At 42.7% G+C, this 16,874-nt stretch overlaps 2 protein-coding genes across 2 annotated transcripts; both read right to left on the bottom strand.

The window, feature by feature from the left end:
- Positions 1-3,294: 3,294 nt before the first annotated feature.
- On the bottom strand, positions 3,295-6,624 carry LOC131265251 (nose resistant to fluoxetine protein 6-like). The gene is made up of 11 exons (XM_058267513.1): positions 6,510-6,624; positions 6,294-6,436; positions 6,064-6,213; positions 5,549-5,714; positions 5,247-5,381; positions 4,973-5,169; positions 4,736-4,905; positions 4,310-4,672; positions 4,021-4,171; positions 3,628-3,960; positions 3,295-3,561 (listed from the first exon to the last, which is right to left on the bottom strand). Exons 1-11 carry the CDS (start codon positions 6,622-6,624, stop codon positions 3,295-3,297), a joined length of 2,190 nt encoding a protein of 729 aa, XP_058123496.1.
- A 4,429-nt stretch (positions 6,625-11,053) lies between these two features.
- On the bottom strand, positions 11,054-15,979 carry LOC131265250 (nose resistant to fluoxetine protein 6). The gene is made up of 12 exons (XM_058267512.1): positions 15,653-15,979; positions 15,329-15,533; positions 15,037-15,228; positions 14,638-14,840; positions 13,206-13,375; positions 12,958-13,126; positions 12,404-12,597; positions 12,119-12,269; positions 11,637-11,823; positions 11,401-11,543; positions 11,216-11,330; positions 11,054-11,151 (listed from the first exon to the last, which is right to left on the bottom strand). Exons 1-12 carry the CDS (start codon positions 15,977-15,979, stop codon positions 11,054-11,056), a joined length of 2,154 nt encoding a protein of 717 aa, XP_058123495.1.
- Positions 15,980-16,874: the final 895 nt, after the last annotated feature.

Raw genomic sequence — 16,874 nt, 5'->3', positions numbered from 1 at the left:
AAGGGCAACAAATTATTCGTTTTGGTGCAACCCTTAATAGGTGCAACAAAAATCTTGGAACAAAAACTCTTTCAATTAGACGTCGAACAGACGAGCGGTGATCCAACGCTCTTGATTCACATCCGCCGATTTTAGGGTTGGCCGAAAGGGAGAAAGAGAAAACTCAAGGCCACCAGACGCAAACATCGGTCCATTGACGGGTGGAACGTAAGGTCGACTGAGGCGTAGTCACGCATTTTCTTCGTCACTAACCGGTTCACGGTTGGCAGGTGGCTAACGGACGAGACTGGGAGTGGTAATAGATTTATTGTAGCGGGGATGTCGGTCTCTAAGTGGCGCTCCGGTGTGCATATTTTCTTCCCAGATGAGTTTGAAATTTTAGATATCTTTGAAGGGTTAAAAACTCAACTTCAAAAAGGGTTCATTCAATTGACCTCTAGGTCATCTCGTTATGTGTAATCTGAATCGAATCAGGATGTAACAGCTCATTTGTAGGATGCACGATATTCCGCGGCGAAACACTGTAATTAAATACATACCTACTATCCATGCTGACGTGAAACGATTAATAATGTAACCTATGTAAATGCTAAGTCTAGGTGCCCAGCGTGACGATGATGGATGATAAAATCTCTGCACTCGGGAATTTTCCCATCAATGCATACTTATTCGGGATTTATAATGAACCAATCATGGTCGAGTAACTTACTAAAATATTTCAAACTATATTTCTCGAAAGACGCAAGGTACTAATCTATCATTTGTACCAGTCTAAGTACATTATAGTAATGCAAATATAGAACATTCATATGCGAAACAGCGGTTGCATGGATTCCATAGGAACATGGCACTACGTGTTTCGTTGTAGGTTGGTAATATATCTGGTTTCCCTGTCAGAATAAATTGAACTTAAAGCAAGCACACACGTTACACAATCTTCTGAACCTGTCTAATGATGCGTAACATTTTCCAGCTGTCTCCAGAAACAAGACAATGTTTCAAAAGACGTTTACCGAAGTGAGTGGCGATAGGCTTCTTAGAATAACATTATCTTTTCATGGAATGATCTACATCAGCAGAAAGTATATCGTGCCGCTGTGACGCGATAGGAAATGAGGCATTAAACTAAAGTGATTGATGTAATAGTTTCCCGATCTGAACCGGTTGTGCGTCAGTGCGCAATGAATTGCATGCAACAACCGTCGCAGTGCAGCAAATCTCACAATTAACATGCGTTCCCGACAACCTCTCTCGATCGTATGTGACTTAAGGAGTCCGCTTAAAGACTCCAGTCGGATAGAACCAGTCTATTGACAAAGGGTTTCCTACAGGCGGACTAAGTGGTCACAGGGAGTCTCAACTTTCAAGAGAACTGCGGGACCCAAAAAACATTCCTCCGATAGCGAAACAGGTGAAAAATGGAAGGTATACCTTAAAAGAACGATTCAATTAATGTATGATAAAAATAAATAAATTCATCAAGACGTAAAGAATAATTTATCAGAATTGAGTTTCTAGACTGAAAAAATCACAATATAGTTGCACTTGTAAACATTTCATATAACAGCAAATTTTAATCTTCAATCAATTTGTCAATTTTGATAATGACTTGGTATGTGTTACTAAGTTAATGTAAACAATATTGAACTGGTGGCTTGCAATAAAATAGATACATGCAACTTTTGATGGTGTCATGTCACTCGCCGCCAACTTCAAATGCGAGTCCCACGAACAGGACATCGTTACGATCCGACGCTAGTTCTGAAAAATGGAATCTCAATAATAATAAAAAAGATATGTTCAATTGATCGTTATTGTCACTTTTATGGGTCTGAATATTGCACACTAGACATGGTTCTAGAAGTACCTGGAAATTGTCGTGACCAAGCTTCTGACCGATGCCTCTGACCGAAGACACTTCGGATCTTCTGAAACTATCTCTGGTCTAAAGGCTTAAGCGGCCCCTTCCTAGATGCTTTTCCAAGGCTACGGTTAGCATATTTCGGTTCGCTTCCCAAATGCCGGGTTTGTATTCCTGTTCCCTTTGTCTGCTCCAAGGCTACCTGGAGTGGCTGGTGCGCGGTTTTGTAGTTTACTTTAACATCTTTGATTTTGTAAGTGTTTATGGTAAACCTGTTCGCGGCTCAGAACGCTCTCGCAGTTCATTCACCTTGCTTAGTATTCGTGTAGTAGTAGTATTTGTATCCGCTTTTGGGGAGATCAGGATAATGTTGTCTGCCACCAGTAGAAGGTCGTTTAGGCGGTCCATTCTTTTGGGCTACCACGGAGTCCCGGTCGATCGATTTACCACCAGAAAATGAATGTGAAAATACTCCGAATCTGTATGTAGCATTCCCCTGCACGAGAACTCCTCTTCGGTCCCTTGTGTTCTGGGCTGCTTTATTTCGTACAGGAGAATCAGGAAGACAACAATCGTTCTTGTCCTTGACTGGTTGAAATACTTGAAACCTGATCTCTTATTTCACATTCCCCCGGCATGTCCTGAAAATCAGTGCAGAGGCCCTCTGGAAACTGAAAACTTTTATTTTTTCCGTGAGCCTTACCTTTAGCCAGTAGCGCTGGTTAAAAAACTTTTAAAATGTGTTTTCGAAGATTTATTTCCCTTGAAATATTATAATGGCTGTTTCAAAACGATCCCGGATAACGCCAAAGTTGTACTTAACAAACCCAAAGTGCTTCATAACAATTCCAAACAAAAGCCTTGCGCGTGCAATTGACTACCTAGTACCGGCAAAGAACAGCTTCATACAGACGAACGGGCCCTGAAAACACTGTATCTTATTCAAAAAATCAAAACGAGTGTTCATTGTGAAAACGACAATCATTTAACTTTGTTAAAAAATGCTCTAAAATTCATAGAAGCAATAAACCACTGGGCTTTTGGCAACGGAATAGAACTACAAATGTCTTGTATAAAGGCTTCAAATGAAGGATTGTAATTTAAAAACATTTATTTAATCACAGCGCGAATAAGTTCGACGAATATCTTTATTCAAATCAATTTATATGTATCAGTCTGGATATTTTATCCATGTTACTCTTACGATAAGTGCAAACCGTTCCGAAAATTGCAAACATAATCAATTGTTCATTGAAAATGGATAGGCAAGAGTTTTACAACCAGCAAAATTTAGTTCTTCGCCTCGAAAAATGCAACAATAAGAAGGCTATCGTACAAACTAATAAAACATTAGCATAGTGCTTAATTAAGCCGAACCTCGGATGGTATGTGACACCGATTGTTCTTAGTCTAGAGCATCCGAAAGATGACACTTATACCCTTCCTTCCTGGTGGTACATTGTTCCTGCAGCTGCTCCGACTCCGTACTCTGTCGCATGTCCGTTGCTCCCCAGCATCATGGCGCATAGTTCGGGTTTCACGTTGCCTGACTTGATGAACGTTTCTGGCAACCGCTGTTCCTTGCGGTTTCCGCCGTCAAGCAAAAGTTTGAAGATGACGTCGAATGGTTTCTCCACCACGACGTACGCTACCAGCGCGATGGCGTACGACAGCACAAACGTCGAGCAGTATGTGATAACCTGCAATAAAAAAGGAAAATTTTCCATTTATCCGATCATCCAGACTCAAAACAGTGGTATACTTACGGCCAGCTGTAGATTGACGCGCGTATCCTCCGCATAGTTGCCAAATACAACCCATAGGACCGACATCTGCACGATGTAGAAGCCAAAACCGAGCTTGGCCATTGCCCGACTCAGTCCATTTCCAGCGAACCATCGACGGACGGCCGATTGGGGATCTTGAAACGCCATCAGTAGAAAGGTTGATACAAACAATGCGGCGTAGGTCACCTTGTACGCTCCGCTTACGATCGCCATCCAGATGGAGGGTTTGCTGAAGTTTATCATGTTGTACAGTGGAGCTTGGAGTGCGAATACAACGGTCAGGATGCTTGTCACATTGAATACCATTCGCACCTGTAAAGAAACACAACAGTTAGGAGTTGTCATTTTGTGCTAACATAGTGAAAGCCATACCGTCCTAGGCCCAAGTGTAAGCTCTTTGCGCGCGATCTTATGGTACAGCAACCCGGCGATCATCCCGGCAAAGTAGCTGGTGCAATGTGTCTCTGTGGCCTGGTATGTTCGGGTGAAATACTCATCGTACCACAGCTGATATTCATTGCCTCTGTGAAGTAAGGAGAGATTATAGAAAACTGGAGTGTCAAACCTTTTTCACCTTTATAATCGAACATAGTTTATACCAGCTATCATTACATTCAGGTATAGCTATTTCCTGTAGGAAATTTACTCCGCACAAACTTACTTCGCAGCTATTGGCATCATACCATCGACGGCGTAAACGTACGTGTTCACCATCGGTAACAGAATCCCTAACAAGCCAAGTAATATGGATGTCCTGAAGGTAGCTTTCGGAAATCGCCATAGGAATGTCATCACCAGCAGACCCACGACGTACAGCTGGAAGTCAGCCGCCAGGTACCAGGTATGTATAAGGCATTGCTCCTCCGGCTGGTAGTAGTTGTTGATGAAGAGAAAATTGCTCCACCACTTCCTCCGGCATATCCGCCGAATGGTTGGTAGGCCTTTGTATGCTGCCGGTGTCGTCTGAAGCGTGTCGTAGTGGGACACGGAGAACAGCATCAGCACCGCATAGACTGGGAGTGATCTGAAGAAAGTAAAGATGGCGCGTTGCAAAGAGGTTTATTAAATGCGGAACAATGTACATTACCTCAAGTAGCGATTGACAAGTCCCTTCCAAAGAATGCTCATATGGAACGCTCGCTTTTCCGCGTACTGAAGGAACTGTACCGCCATCAGAAGTCCACTGATAGCGAAGAATTGATCCACCTGAGCCGGCACCATGGAGAAGAACATTTGATTCGGAAGGAGCCCCGCGTACTGGAAGAAATCCATGTAATACAGTTCCCTGGAGGTTTGCTCCAACTCAATTTAACTGGATACGAACCTGCTCCATCGCCATCGGATTCTGGGAAGTGAACATATACAATCCAATAAGCACATGTGTGAGCAGGATTAGGCTCATCGCTATGACCCGTATCTGATCGAGAAAGTCGAAATCCCGTTGGTACTGGCAGCGCATCGAGTTGTAGGTGAGCTTGGCCCAGTTTCGTCGGATCGAGAAGGCAGTGGCCAGGGTTGAGACTATGATGAGGAAAAGCAGTAGACCATCAGTATCCGGCAACTCCTCTCGAATGTCTGATAGAAGGAGCATAACATACCGCGTCCTGTCAAAGGTTTGCAATAGTGATCTTCACTGTTGGAAACCCGCGCAAGCCAACTATCGTAGTACTGGGAGCAGACGGTGAGTATGAAGAGCGTTACAAGGAGCACGGTGAACAACACATCCAAGGCATCTGTGCAAGAAACACAACAGAATTTGACTTTTTCGCCTTTATCTGGTTTAGCCTCTCGAGAAATGTCTAGATCGAGCGGAGTTCAACCTCATTGTACATTGACAAAGTTCCAAGGGTTTGAACACTTTACATCATGATGATTTGTATGATCATTTTCGACTACTTACCTAATGGCGTAGTAAGAGTTACGTTTGTTCTACACTCTTCTATCCATGTGTATCCACTCAGGTTGTAATTGGATCGCAGGTCATAGTTCTGGCAAATGTTGATCAATCGATCGTATTTCTGGCGATATTCTGTTGCATTCGGTAGGATCCATTCAGAGATGGCGTACTGAGAAAATTTTAAAAACACAATTAATCATTACCCTGTTTTGTGTTTACGTACAACTCAACTTTGTGTGTGTTATTTTATCAGTTTCCCAGTGTACTCCTGGATTTGAATTTCTAGTTTAACTACATAATGAGACAAGGTTACACGAGCCTATTGAAAAAGATGTTTTTGCATCACAATGCAATGTTTTCTGAGTGCTTGTGTTTGTTTGTTTTAAATGGTTGCATTTGATACGCATCTGTATGCGGTTTTATAAAAAATTGCGACATGAGGCGTAGATGAAAATGAAACACCAAACTTCGTAAAATAAATACACAAATTCAACAAACCAACCTCAAACTTCACTTACTCTTTTTGACACATTGAACTTTGGCACGTAGTACTTTTCGGTCAACACGCCGGAATCTTCTAACTGCTTCACCAAACTGAAACATTTCTCCAGACAAACTCCTCTCGTAAGCACGTCGTGATTGTATTGGAAGGCATACCGGGAGTATTTCTGAAAATTTTCAACCAAAAAGCGAGAAACTTTGTCACATAGATCACAAACAAACTGCTTTCACTTCCATATTCCTTTACTTCAATCAGTCGCCATATTTCCGACCGGCTATCCGGCTTGATCACCACCTTCGTCGCGCAGTACACTCCATCCGGACGGTTGTGGAGGCAGCTCTCGAAGCTATCATACACATGAAGTGGCGGCATTAGCCAATATTCACTGGCTGTAAAGGAAAACGGACATCACACGGTTAAGGTAGCCACTCGCTTCTACTAGCCACTGCCACCTTCACTCACTGTTGTAACCGAAAAGGACATCGAACGCCCCGACACCGGAAGCAAGCATCAACGCTGTGCACAGGGTGATCACTCCACCAGCAGGCCTCCATAGCGCGAACCGTGGAAAACTCATGATGCACTTCGATCGCTCCTTCACGATGGCGATCGCACGCGACTCACCACTCGGAACGGATGTCGAAAGACTTTTGAAGGCCCATTCGACATCTGCCCCTTGCGAAACCGCAGGTATCACAATCAAAGGAACTGCATCGACACCAGTTCCTCATAAAAGTAACTCGCGCAAGGAGAAGGACGCATCCAGTCATGCCGGTTCTGTGCGTCCTTTCGCCATTCTAGTAATCGCTGGTGCTGATGGTGGAGATAGTTCGATGTTTCTATTTTTTTCCCACAGCATCTGGAAATTGTCTCCAGGTGAAAATACGCGCGAATAACTGGGTTTTTCTAAGGATTCAAAAACGGCTATTCAAATTATTTATCGGTTATCGACTGGGTAATTCTCTAGACCAGTGAAGTCAAACTCGTTTGACCTCGCGGGCCACATTTCGCTCCAAAATAGGTTCGCGGGCTAAAACGTTAAATTGATTGGATTGATGAAAATATGTTCTTATCAGTGTGGTTTGATCCAAGCAGTCAATCGTGTTTAACACCTTCAAATTTTTAAAATATTATATTACTTCTTATAAAATTTACAATTTTCAGTAAAAGTTAAATTTTCTTTAACACTATTTTGCATTTTTAAAGATTTAAAAAAAAATGTGATTGTGCATTATTACTACAGCTTGTTGGAGAAACAAACTTTGTGTATAAACCCTATGTGTCAGTTTGACACATTTGTCAATACTGAAATACATTATGAATTCATTCTGTGTTCTACCGCCAACGAAACCACACGTGTTTTTCATTACGATATCACTTTAGGTTATGGTCCCAGTGTAACAAAATGGAGGATGAGAAAAATGATCGTTTTCTGCTCCCATTGTTTAATGGCTCTAATTACAATGCCTGGAAATTCCGTATGCGTGTGTTATTGGAAGAGCGTGATCTTTTAACGTGTGTAGAAACAGAATCGGCGGATATCGAGGAGCTGCGTGATGCTCCTGGTGATACAGCAGAGAAAAGTAGAGAAAAGGCTATGGCGCGCGAGAAAAGGATTAAAATGGACAAAAAGTGCAAAAGCTTGTTGGTGTCAAGGATACACGATTCCCAGCTGGAATATGTACAGGATAAACCTACACCAAAAGCTATTTGGGACGCTTTGTCTCGCATTTTCGAGCGGAAAAGTATCGCCAGCCGAATGCACCTCAAGCGACGAATGCTCTCATTGCGTTTTGAGAGCGGAACACTGCAGGATCATTTCCTAGTATTTGATCGCTTAGTGCGGGAATACCGTGCAACAGGGGCAGTGATCGAGGACTTGGATGTAGTTTGCCACTTACTTTTGACTCTTGGATCCGCGTACTCAACGGTAGTGACCGCGTTGGAAACCATGCCCGAAGAGAACCTGAATCTAGAATTCGTAAAATGTCGTCTGTTGGACGAAGAGATTAAACAACGAGGCTCAGGTATGGAACCGGCTTTAGTTGAAAGCGGATCACCGGCTTTTGTGAGTACGAAGAAAGTGTTTAAGACGAAGAAAATGTTCAAGTGCTACGGGTGCCAACAAGAAGGCCACAAACTTTCAAAATGTCCCAATAGAAAGCCAAAGGCGAATTTGGCAAGCAACGGCAGTGTTTCGTTCGTCAGTTTGGTCAGTAGCAATGAGTTATTGGAAAAACAGGAGAAGGTGCAATGGGTTATTGATTCGGGGTGTTCAGACCACCTAGTGAAAGACAAAGGTCTTTTTGAATCATTGTCTCCGTTACCAGTTCCTATAAGAATAGCAGTTGCAAAAGATGGCGCGTCGATCGAAGCTCGGCACATTGGAACAATACGGCTCGTTTCAATAGTAAATGGTGTGTGTATTCCGTGTACGGTAAACGACGTTCTTTTTGTTCCCGCACTACGCTTCAATCTGTTCTCGGTATTGAAAGTTGAACAGAAAGGTATGAAAGTAGTGTTCGAGGATGGAAAAGTGTGCATATGGAAAGACACAAGGCTTGTTGCCACAGGTTCGCGTCGGGGACAGCTGTATGAACTGGATGCAGTCAGTGAAAAATGCAATGAAAAGAAATCTTTGGTGGCATGCGGACGAATCACGAAAAACCTTGATTTGTGGCATCGTAGGTTTGGTCATGTGAATAATCGAACACTAGAAAAGTTGATTAGACATAATTTTGTGAAAGGCCTAGATTCTGTGAAGTGTGACGATTCGGATAAAATTACTACCGTGTGTGAAACGTGCGTAATGAGTAAACAGACTCGTCAACCTTTTACAACATACGAAGGAAAACGCTCAACACGTATACTGGAAATGATCCACTCGGATGTATGCGGACCAATTACACCAGTGGGTCCAAATGGTGAACGTTATTTCGTGACGTTTATTGACGACTGGAGTCATTTTGTCATGGTTTACCCCATGAAACGTAAGGATGAGGTGTTTGAACTTTTTGTAAAATATGAGGCGTTAGTGACAGCAAAATTCTCTACAAGAATATCGCGTTTAAGGTGTGATAATGGAGGAGAATTTAAAAACCGCCATTTTGAAGCTTTTTGTCGTCGGCAAGGAATTCAAATAGAGTACACAATACCATACACCCCACAACAAAATGGCACTAGTGAAAGAATGAATCGCACACTTGTAGAGCGAGCTAGGGCAATGTTGGAAGGTGCAAAGATCGACAAATGTTTTTGGGTACAAGCGGTCGAAACAGCAGGATATGTGGTTAATCGTTGTCCAACAAGAGCGAATGACGATGACAAAAGTCCAGCTGAGTTATGGGAAAGTACCAAACCTGATTTGTCTAAGTTGCGTGTTTTTGGCTGTCCGGCGTTCGTCCATATACCGAAAGAAAATCGCAAGAAGCTAGATGCTAAGGCATGGAAAGGCGTATTTGTCGGATACGCACCGGCAGGCTACAGAATATGGAATCCTGAACAGAAGTCCATCGTTGTAGCGCGAGATGTTGATTTTCTGGAAATGGAAACTCTGAAGAACGTCGAAAGGAGTGAGTGTTCCAGAAGCTACGATAACATTGATGTAGTTGTTTTAGATCAAGAGGAAGCAGAGCAAACAAATGAAGGCAATGATCATAACATAGAGGTTATGAATGATCAGGAGAGCACAGGAAGCGAAGGAAACTACGACACTGGTGAAGAGGAAATAATTGAAGGTGAAGAAAATTCTAATACCAGGCCTGTTCGAGAACGAAATGCTCCTGTGTGGCATAAAGATTATCAAGTTAATGCCAGTTTTGCTCTTAATGCTTTGTGCTATGTTGATAACATACCTGGATCAATATCTGAACTAAAGGAAAGAGACGATTGGATATTGTGGCAGCGGGCATTACAAGAAGAAAAGGATTCAGTGCGCATGAAACACGTGGATGTAAAGTATTTCTTTGTAAGAGACCTAGTAGAAAAGGGTACCATAAAGTTGCAGTATGTTCCAACAGTAGAACAGGAAGCGGATATATTGACAAAAGGTCTACCTGCACCAGCTTTCACGAGATTGCGTACATGTCTAGGATTGTCCGATTCTAAGGTTTGAGCGGGCGTTTTTGGGACTACAAGGTTTGAGCGGGCGTGTTGGAGAAACAAACTTTGTGTATAAACCCTATGTGTCAGTTTGACACATTTGTCAATACTGAAATACATTATGAATTCATTCTGTGTTCTACCGCCAACGAAACCACACGTGTTTTTCATTACGATATCACTTTACAGCTAACATATCTGTTATTTTATTTAGAATTCTCCGGTAGTTCATGACGTTTGTTTTGTATGAACACTATTTATTCGCTTGTCTCGAAAACCTGTGTGAAATCTTTGCTCTTGTCAACCGCAATATATCGGCGTGATGTGGATCAAAGTTGTATATCACTTTCTTATAGGAATTGTTGACATTGATGTTCGTTCAGTTCTCTTGCAATTCATTCAATTCAACAAAAAACATTTTGCCATTCAAACAATAGCTTATACTCAAAGATCCAAACTTTCGATGTATTGCTTCAAAGGGGTCGCGGGCCGGATCCGATGTGCTTGCGGGCCGCATGTGGCCTGTTTTTCTATAACAGCCGGATAAAGTGCCATAATATTGTTGTGACTTTGAACACGCTTTACTAGTCTGCTTTTCTAACCGCTCCGTTAACGGTTTATTGTTTGTCAACCTCAAGTTCGTCATACTTTCACCAGGTTGCCTATTTTGTCTTCAAATGCCTTGCTCGTTCCGGCGGCGGGTGTAAAGAGTAATTCATTAGAATTAAGTTTAAAGACTGAGAAAAATCACAATATAGTTGCGTCTGTATACATTTTATATAACAGCAAATTTTAATCTTCAATCAATTTGCCAAATTAGATAACGACTTGGTGCGTATAACTACGTTGATTTAAACAATATTGAACTGAGATAATGTACGCGTGAGTCTTGTATCACACGATGGTTACGTTTCCTCTCTCGTAGCTGGTTTTATTAAACCACTCTGTATTGCAGTTGGGTGTTCACGTTGCACTAGTTGTATTTCTTCTCGATAGACATTCTCTGTTGAGTTGATACAAAATTTGTCATAAAGTCGAGATAATATAAGTTCTGTCTAAAGCTTTACCTTGTTTGTTGGCGAATAGAATCTTCTGTACGTTGGAAAATGGCATTTCGATCAGCAGACACATCAGGCTGCCCATAATGTACGCCAGGATGAGGGTGGATGAGGTCGAAACCAGCTGTAACGAATATAAAACCCTTTAAACGTCGGCACGGAAATCAAACATCCCCTCCAACCCGTTGACTTACGATTCTCATATCGCTCACATAGATGGGCTGCCGAACGTTTCCCAACGTGACACGAATCACGAACAAATGACACAGGAACACGCAGTACGTCACCTTGCCCAGCGGTCGAAAGATGGGATTATTGAGCACGCCACGTATGAATCCTAAATTTGCGATATTTTGAAAAAAAAAAACAAATTATGTTCAGTACTGCCGTGTTTATGGTGTCGTGTTACGCACTCTCCCCTTCTACTCACCGCCAATGCCAAACGCGAGACCCACGAACAGGACACCGAACAACGCCCCCCAGAGATTCTTCGAAAGGGATGCATAAAGGGCAATCCAGATGGCCGGCTTCTCGAAGTCGTACGCATAAAATATGTAAGCCGACACGAGCAAACCGATTGCCACCGGTAGGGAAGCGTACCAAAGGATGCGAAACGTCTGTCGAGGGGTACAATGAAGCAAACAATAAAAAAACTCAGGAATAAAATAATGTTTATGCTTTATGCTTAGTAGGCTGGTTTTTCAATGAATGCCATAAAAGTTCAAACAGTGTGCCTTATTTCTCTTAAAACAGTATTATTAATTATTATGTAGCTTATTAGACATTAAAATGCTAAGTTAAACAGAAGTAAATAGGTCCAGTTCTAGCAAGAAATGCATCAATATAGAAAGATACGTTCACTTTTACGAGAGAAAATGCTACCGAAAATATTCCTCGTGCCAATTCACCTACTTTATGATGTGCCGCTTCAAAGTTCGCTCGTTTCAATTTATGATACACCAAACCAGCGATCAGACCCGCCAAATAGCTGCCGATGTTGGTGTGCGTCGGAATGTACATCTTGTGGTACATCGGATCGTACCAAAGCACGTACTTGAGGGCCCTTAAGGGACGGCAGAAAAAATGGAAAAAAAGGATAATAAATATATTGCCAATCGAAAACGGTTAGACTGATAATATTTATGGAAGAAAACTACATCCGCAACTGTGTGAATTCGTACTTGGAACGACACTTACTCCGGCCGTAACATAACGACTCCTTCGAAGCGATTGATGTACGTAACGAAGGCAGGAATAAGCATGCCCAACATGATGGCCAACGCAAACAGTGGCTTAAGGAGCCGAGGAAAGCGCCACGTGAGTCCAAGAAGAGTTAAACCAATAATGAAAAGTTGAAAGTCCGTCGCCAAGTACCAGGTTTGCTGGAGACACTGTAAATAGCAGGTTTAAAGCATACGTATTTCATGTGAGTTAAATGAATAAATAAACCCTTCCCGATAATAGCAATGAATTACGCAACAAGAATAGGTAATTTAAATAGACATTAAATGTTGTTTGACTAAAATTATAACTTCTATGATAACGCAACAAACGATTTTATCGTTAACAAATCACTAAACATAGCTAAACAAGCATACATTATAGCAAACCGTCAGGTAGTTTCATTATCGAACCATTAAGTGCAAAGTGTCGTATAACGACACAACAATGAGCTTGATAATGATTAGGGTAATTAGCACCGACCGCGTGCTGAGTACGGAAATGAAAGGGGGGTTGGAAATGGAACTTACTGGTTCCGATACGGTGAGATAGTTGTTTACGTAAAGCACGTTCGCCCACCAGTTCGACCGACAGAAGGTACGCTCCGTTTCGGCCACCCGCCTCCAGACCGGTCCATCCTGCAGCCGAATCAGCCAGGTCGCATCGAGAAGCAACATGAACGCGTACGCAGGAGTCAACCTTGACGCCAAACGGGAGGAAGCAGAAATGAGGAGTTTTCCTTTATACAAATTTATCAAACTGTTTTTCCCCCCAATACCTTAGAAACCGATAGGCAACACTCTGGAGAAAATCTCGCCAGCCAAACGTACGCTGTCGCTCTGCAAAGTCTACGAAATGCACCGCAAGGAGGAAACCGCTTATGGTAAAGTAAGTTTGGACCACCGTGATACCGTTGAAAATCAGCATCGTTACGATCCGACGATAGTTCTGAAACGATAGTTAAACAAATGAATCTCAATAACAATAAAAAAGATATGTTCAATTGATCGTTACTGTCACTTTTCTAGGCTCTAGAAGTGCCCGGAAATTGTCTTGGTTATGTTTCTGATCGACCTACGCGTCTTGTCTCTCAGAACCTACGTGATGGTTTCCAACCGCTCACAGTTCCTCACCAGCAGTTTGACTTGATCCCAAGTCGTCCGCCGATCGTAGATCTAAAGCTATTTTAAGACACATCGAATCTTCTGGGACTATCTCTGGTCTAAAGACTCCAGCGGCTTTTCCAAGGCTACGGTTAGCATATTTCGGTTCGTTTCCCAAATGCCGGGTTTGAATTCCTGTTCCCTTTGTCTGATTCAAGGCTGCCTGGAGTGACTTGAAGCGTTCGTACGCGGTTTTGTAGTTTACTTTAACATCTTTGGTTTTTTAAATGTTTATGGTAAACCTGTTCATGGCGCAGAATACTCTTGAAGTTCATTCACCTTGCTTAGTACTCGTGCCGCTTTTGGTGAGATCAGGATAATGTTGTCCGCAAGAGGCAGAAGGTCATTCAGGTGGTCCATTCTTTTGGGCTACCACGGTGGCCGCGGTTTAATTCCCGGTCGATCGATTTACCACCAGAAAATGAATGTAAAAATAGTACGAATCTTTATGCAGCATTCCCCTGCAGGAGAACTCCTCTTCAGGCCCCTGTGTTCTGGTCTGCTTTATTTCGTACAGGAGAATCAGGAAGAAGGCGACCGTTTTCGTCCTTGACTGGTTGCAATACGTGAAACCTGATCTCCTACATCACGATCCCCCGAAAACCAGTATCCTGATCTCCAGAAAACCAGTGCAGAGTTCCTCAACAAACTGGAAACTTTTATTGTTTTCCGTACAGCTCAAAAATATTCTGCATCTCGAATATGTGTAGCCTTTCATTTGTTGTTTTTATTCTGTTTCATAGTCGATTACAAGGCCTTCGTGGAGTTCAATATCTTTAGTGGAACAGGTTCTGCTTTAACGAAATTTAGTTTTCAAACAATTCCACTTGTCTACATATTCTTTTAGAATATGTCTGTACATATACATTGCATAATGAGCATGTAATAAACTCATATAAAATACGTCCAAAACGTCCAATACGTCCAAACATTACTATGAAATGGCGAAGCTGTTGGTCAATTTTGTGTCGTCAATTCGTTTACCATGAATTGCAATATTTATCTCTTTACTTTCAACGTCATTTGATCTCCCACGCAAATACTTACCAGTTCAACATACTGCGGATTAAGCAGGGGAAAAATGCAATTGAACAGCATCGAGTGCCCTGCTATCACCAGGTACATGACGAGAAAGCGCACCGATTGTATGAATCTCAAGTCCTTTGAACCTTTGGTTTTCCTTTTTTGTGCGCTTTCCGTCAGCAAATGCCAGTTCCGGGGAAGGGAGAATGCCACCAGCAAACAGGATACTGGCCATAATAGTGGATCGGGTAGAAAACATTTACAAAACAAAATGTAGTTTGCTAGAAACGAGTTTTCAATGAAGCTTCCCAAGGGGTGGGGTTAAAATAATTAACAATTCGATTAATATAAATGTCCTTGCGTTTGGCTGGTTACATCTCCCAAGGGAAACGTTATCGAATCAAATATTCTCGTCACACTTACGCCCACCCGCACCGGGTCGTCCGAATCCGGAGCGATAGTAATCCATCATTCCATTATTGTCCGTGGCGTTACCGTTGCGAGCCGGCGATGAGGTTCTTGTGCTTCGATAGCGCCTACAATCGTACACGGTCGAGGCCAGCGACAGGACGAGAAGCACGCCCAGCACTGCCAAGAACACGATGTCGGGAGCATCTAGGAAAAAAGAGGGGAGCACGAGAATCACCACGAACGACGTGGGGTTAGGAACCGGTGATACATTTTTCATGCCATCCGCCGGAAGAATAATTGTCACCTAACGTCGCCAGGGAGGCTGCGGTTGTCGCTGGGTTCTGTTCCGTGTGCCGCGCAGGCCGGTTGGTGCTACAGTATTCCACCGTCGAGTAGGCCATCAGGGCGTATTGGCGTTTCAGCTCGTAATTGACACATTGATTCGCTAAGCGCCGGTAACGGTTGCGCCAATCGAGCGCGCCATCGAACGTGTTCGGATCGAACGTGATCTGAGCGCGAGCGGAAAGTGGGTCACGGTCGTGCGACATCGCCGGAGCGGATGAAAACGAAAAGTTAATAATTAATCGTTCGTTAGCACAACATTCGCACGGGATAGAACATGCCTCACCTTCTGCGAGTCGTTTGGCTCGAAGCGTGAAAGAAAGTATTTCATCTGCGTTCGACGATCGAACTTGTCCAGCAGCTGATGGCACCGGTTCATGCACAGTCCACGCTGCAACCGATCGTGCCGGAAGCTGCGCTTGTCGTCGGCGGAAAACTGCCGAATCACCGGCCAGATTGCAACGGTTTCGTTCGGCGCGATCCAGCTGTCCACCAGGCAGTAGGTGGCACCGTCGGGGAACTGCTCCAGGCAGCGATCGTAGTCGTCGTACAGGTAGAGCGGTGGCATCTGGTAGTAGGCCGTGACTGGGCGAAATGTCGTCCAGTTGCCCATGGGGAGTAAAAGGGGCGGGTTGCGTTAGGTTCAGGAGTGCAGCTATCGCAATTGCAATTAACTAACGATGGTTTGCAAGTTTTCGGAAAAAAACTGGCAATGCATCACGTGCTAGTAATTTATATTCTTGGATGACTCAAACTAGAATATTCTTCTAACTCACTTAATCGATATGGTATAAGAAAAAAACTTTTGAGAAAAATGGCTGCCTCAAAATGAGATAAAAAGTAAACACGATAATGTTATAGGTATTTGTTTCCAAAAATTATTTTGATTGTCGTTATTTTTAAAATATCACATCACCAAAATGGTTATCATAACAATACACCATATGTTTTATTTCGCAGGTAGTTTTTGATGAAATCATTATTCCACTTCTTATTTCACTTGAGCACAACTACTACTGCGTCCAAAAAGTAAGGTGACTTTGGTGCTCAAACTGAGCGCGTCAAAGGTATTGGTGAATTGTTAATTTTTTTTTTGTTGCTATATGTGTTTTTGATTTTTACAGCAAGTTTCATGTAAAAATATTCATCCGGATAGGAGATACGATTTATTTTGTGCGCTACTACACGTATGATCCTCGTTTGGCTAGTTTTTTGGTTCTGGCTTATTCCTGGCACGGTATTTATTCGATTGATTGATTGTTTTACAGCCTGAAGCATAGTTACAAGTCTCATCTACAGTAATAATGCACTTCGGCTTGTCAATTTAGACGGATAGCGCTGTTTCACCCACTTCAACGCAACGCCTTTTTTCAAAAAAATTCAACGATTTTGGTACCAGTCGAGTTCCAGGCCCAAAACCTCCTCTAAAATGGTATTTACTGATACTTCCGATATTTCAATATCATCAGTGAAGTCTCTAATCATCAATCGACGTTTATTTAACATTG

This window comes from Anopheles coustani, chromosome 2, assembly GCF_943734705.1.
Source record: "Anopheles coustani chromosome 2, idAnoCousDA_361_x.2, whole genome shotgun sequence".
NCBI classification, from domain to species: Eukaryota; Metazoa; Arthropoda; class Insecta; order Diptera; family Culicidae; genus Anopheles; species Anopheles coustani.
The sequence above is the reverse complement of the archived record's forward strand: the minus strand, read 5'-3'. Positions and strand labels throughout refer to the sequence as shown.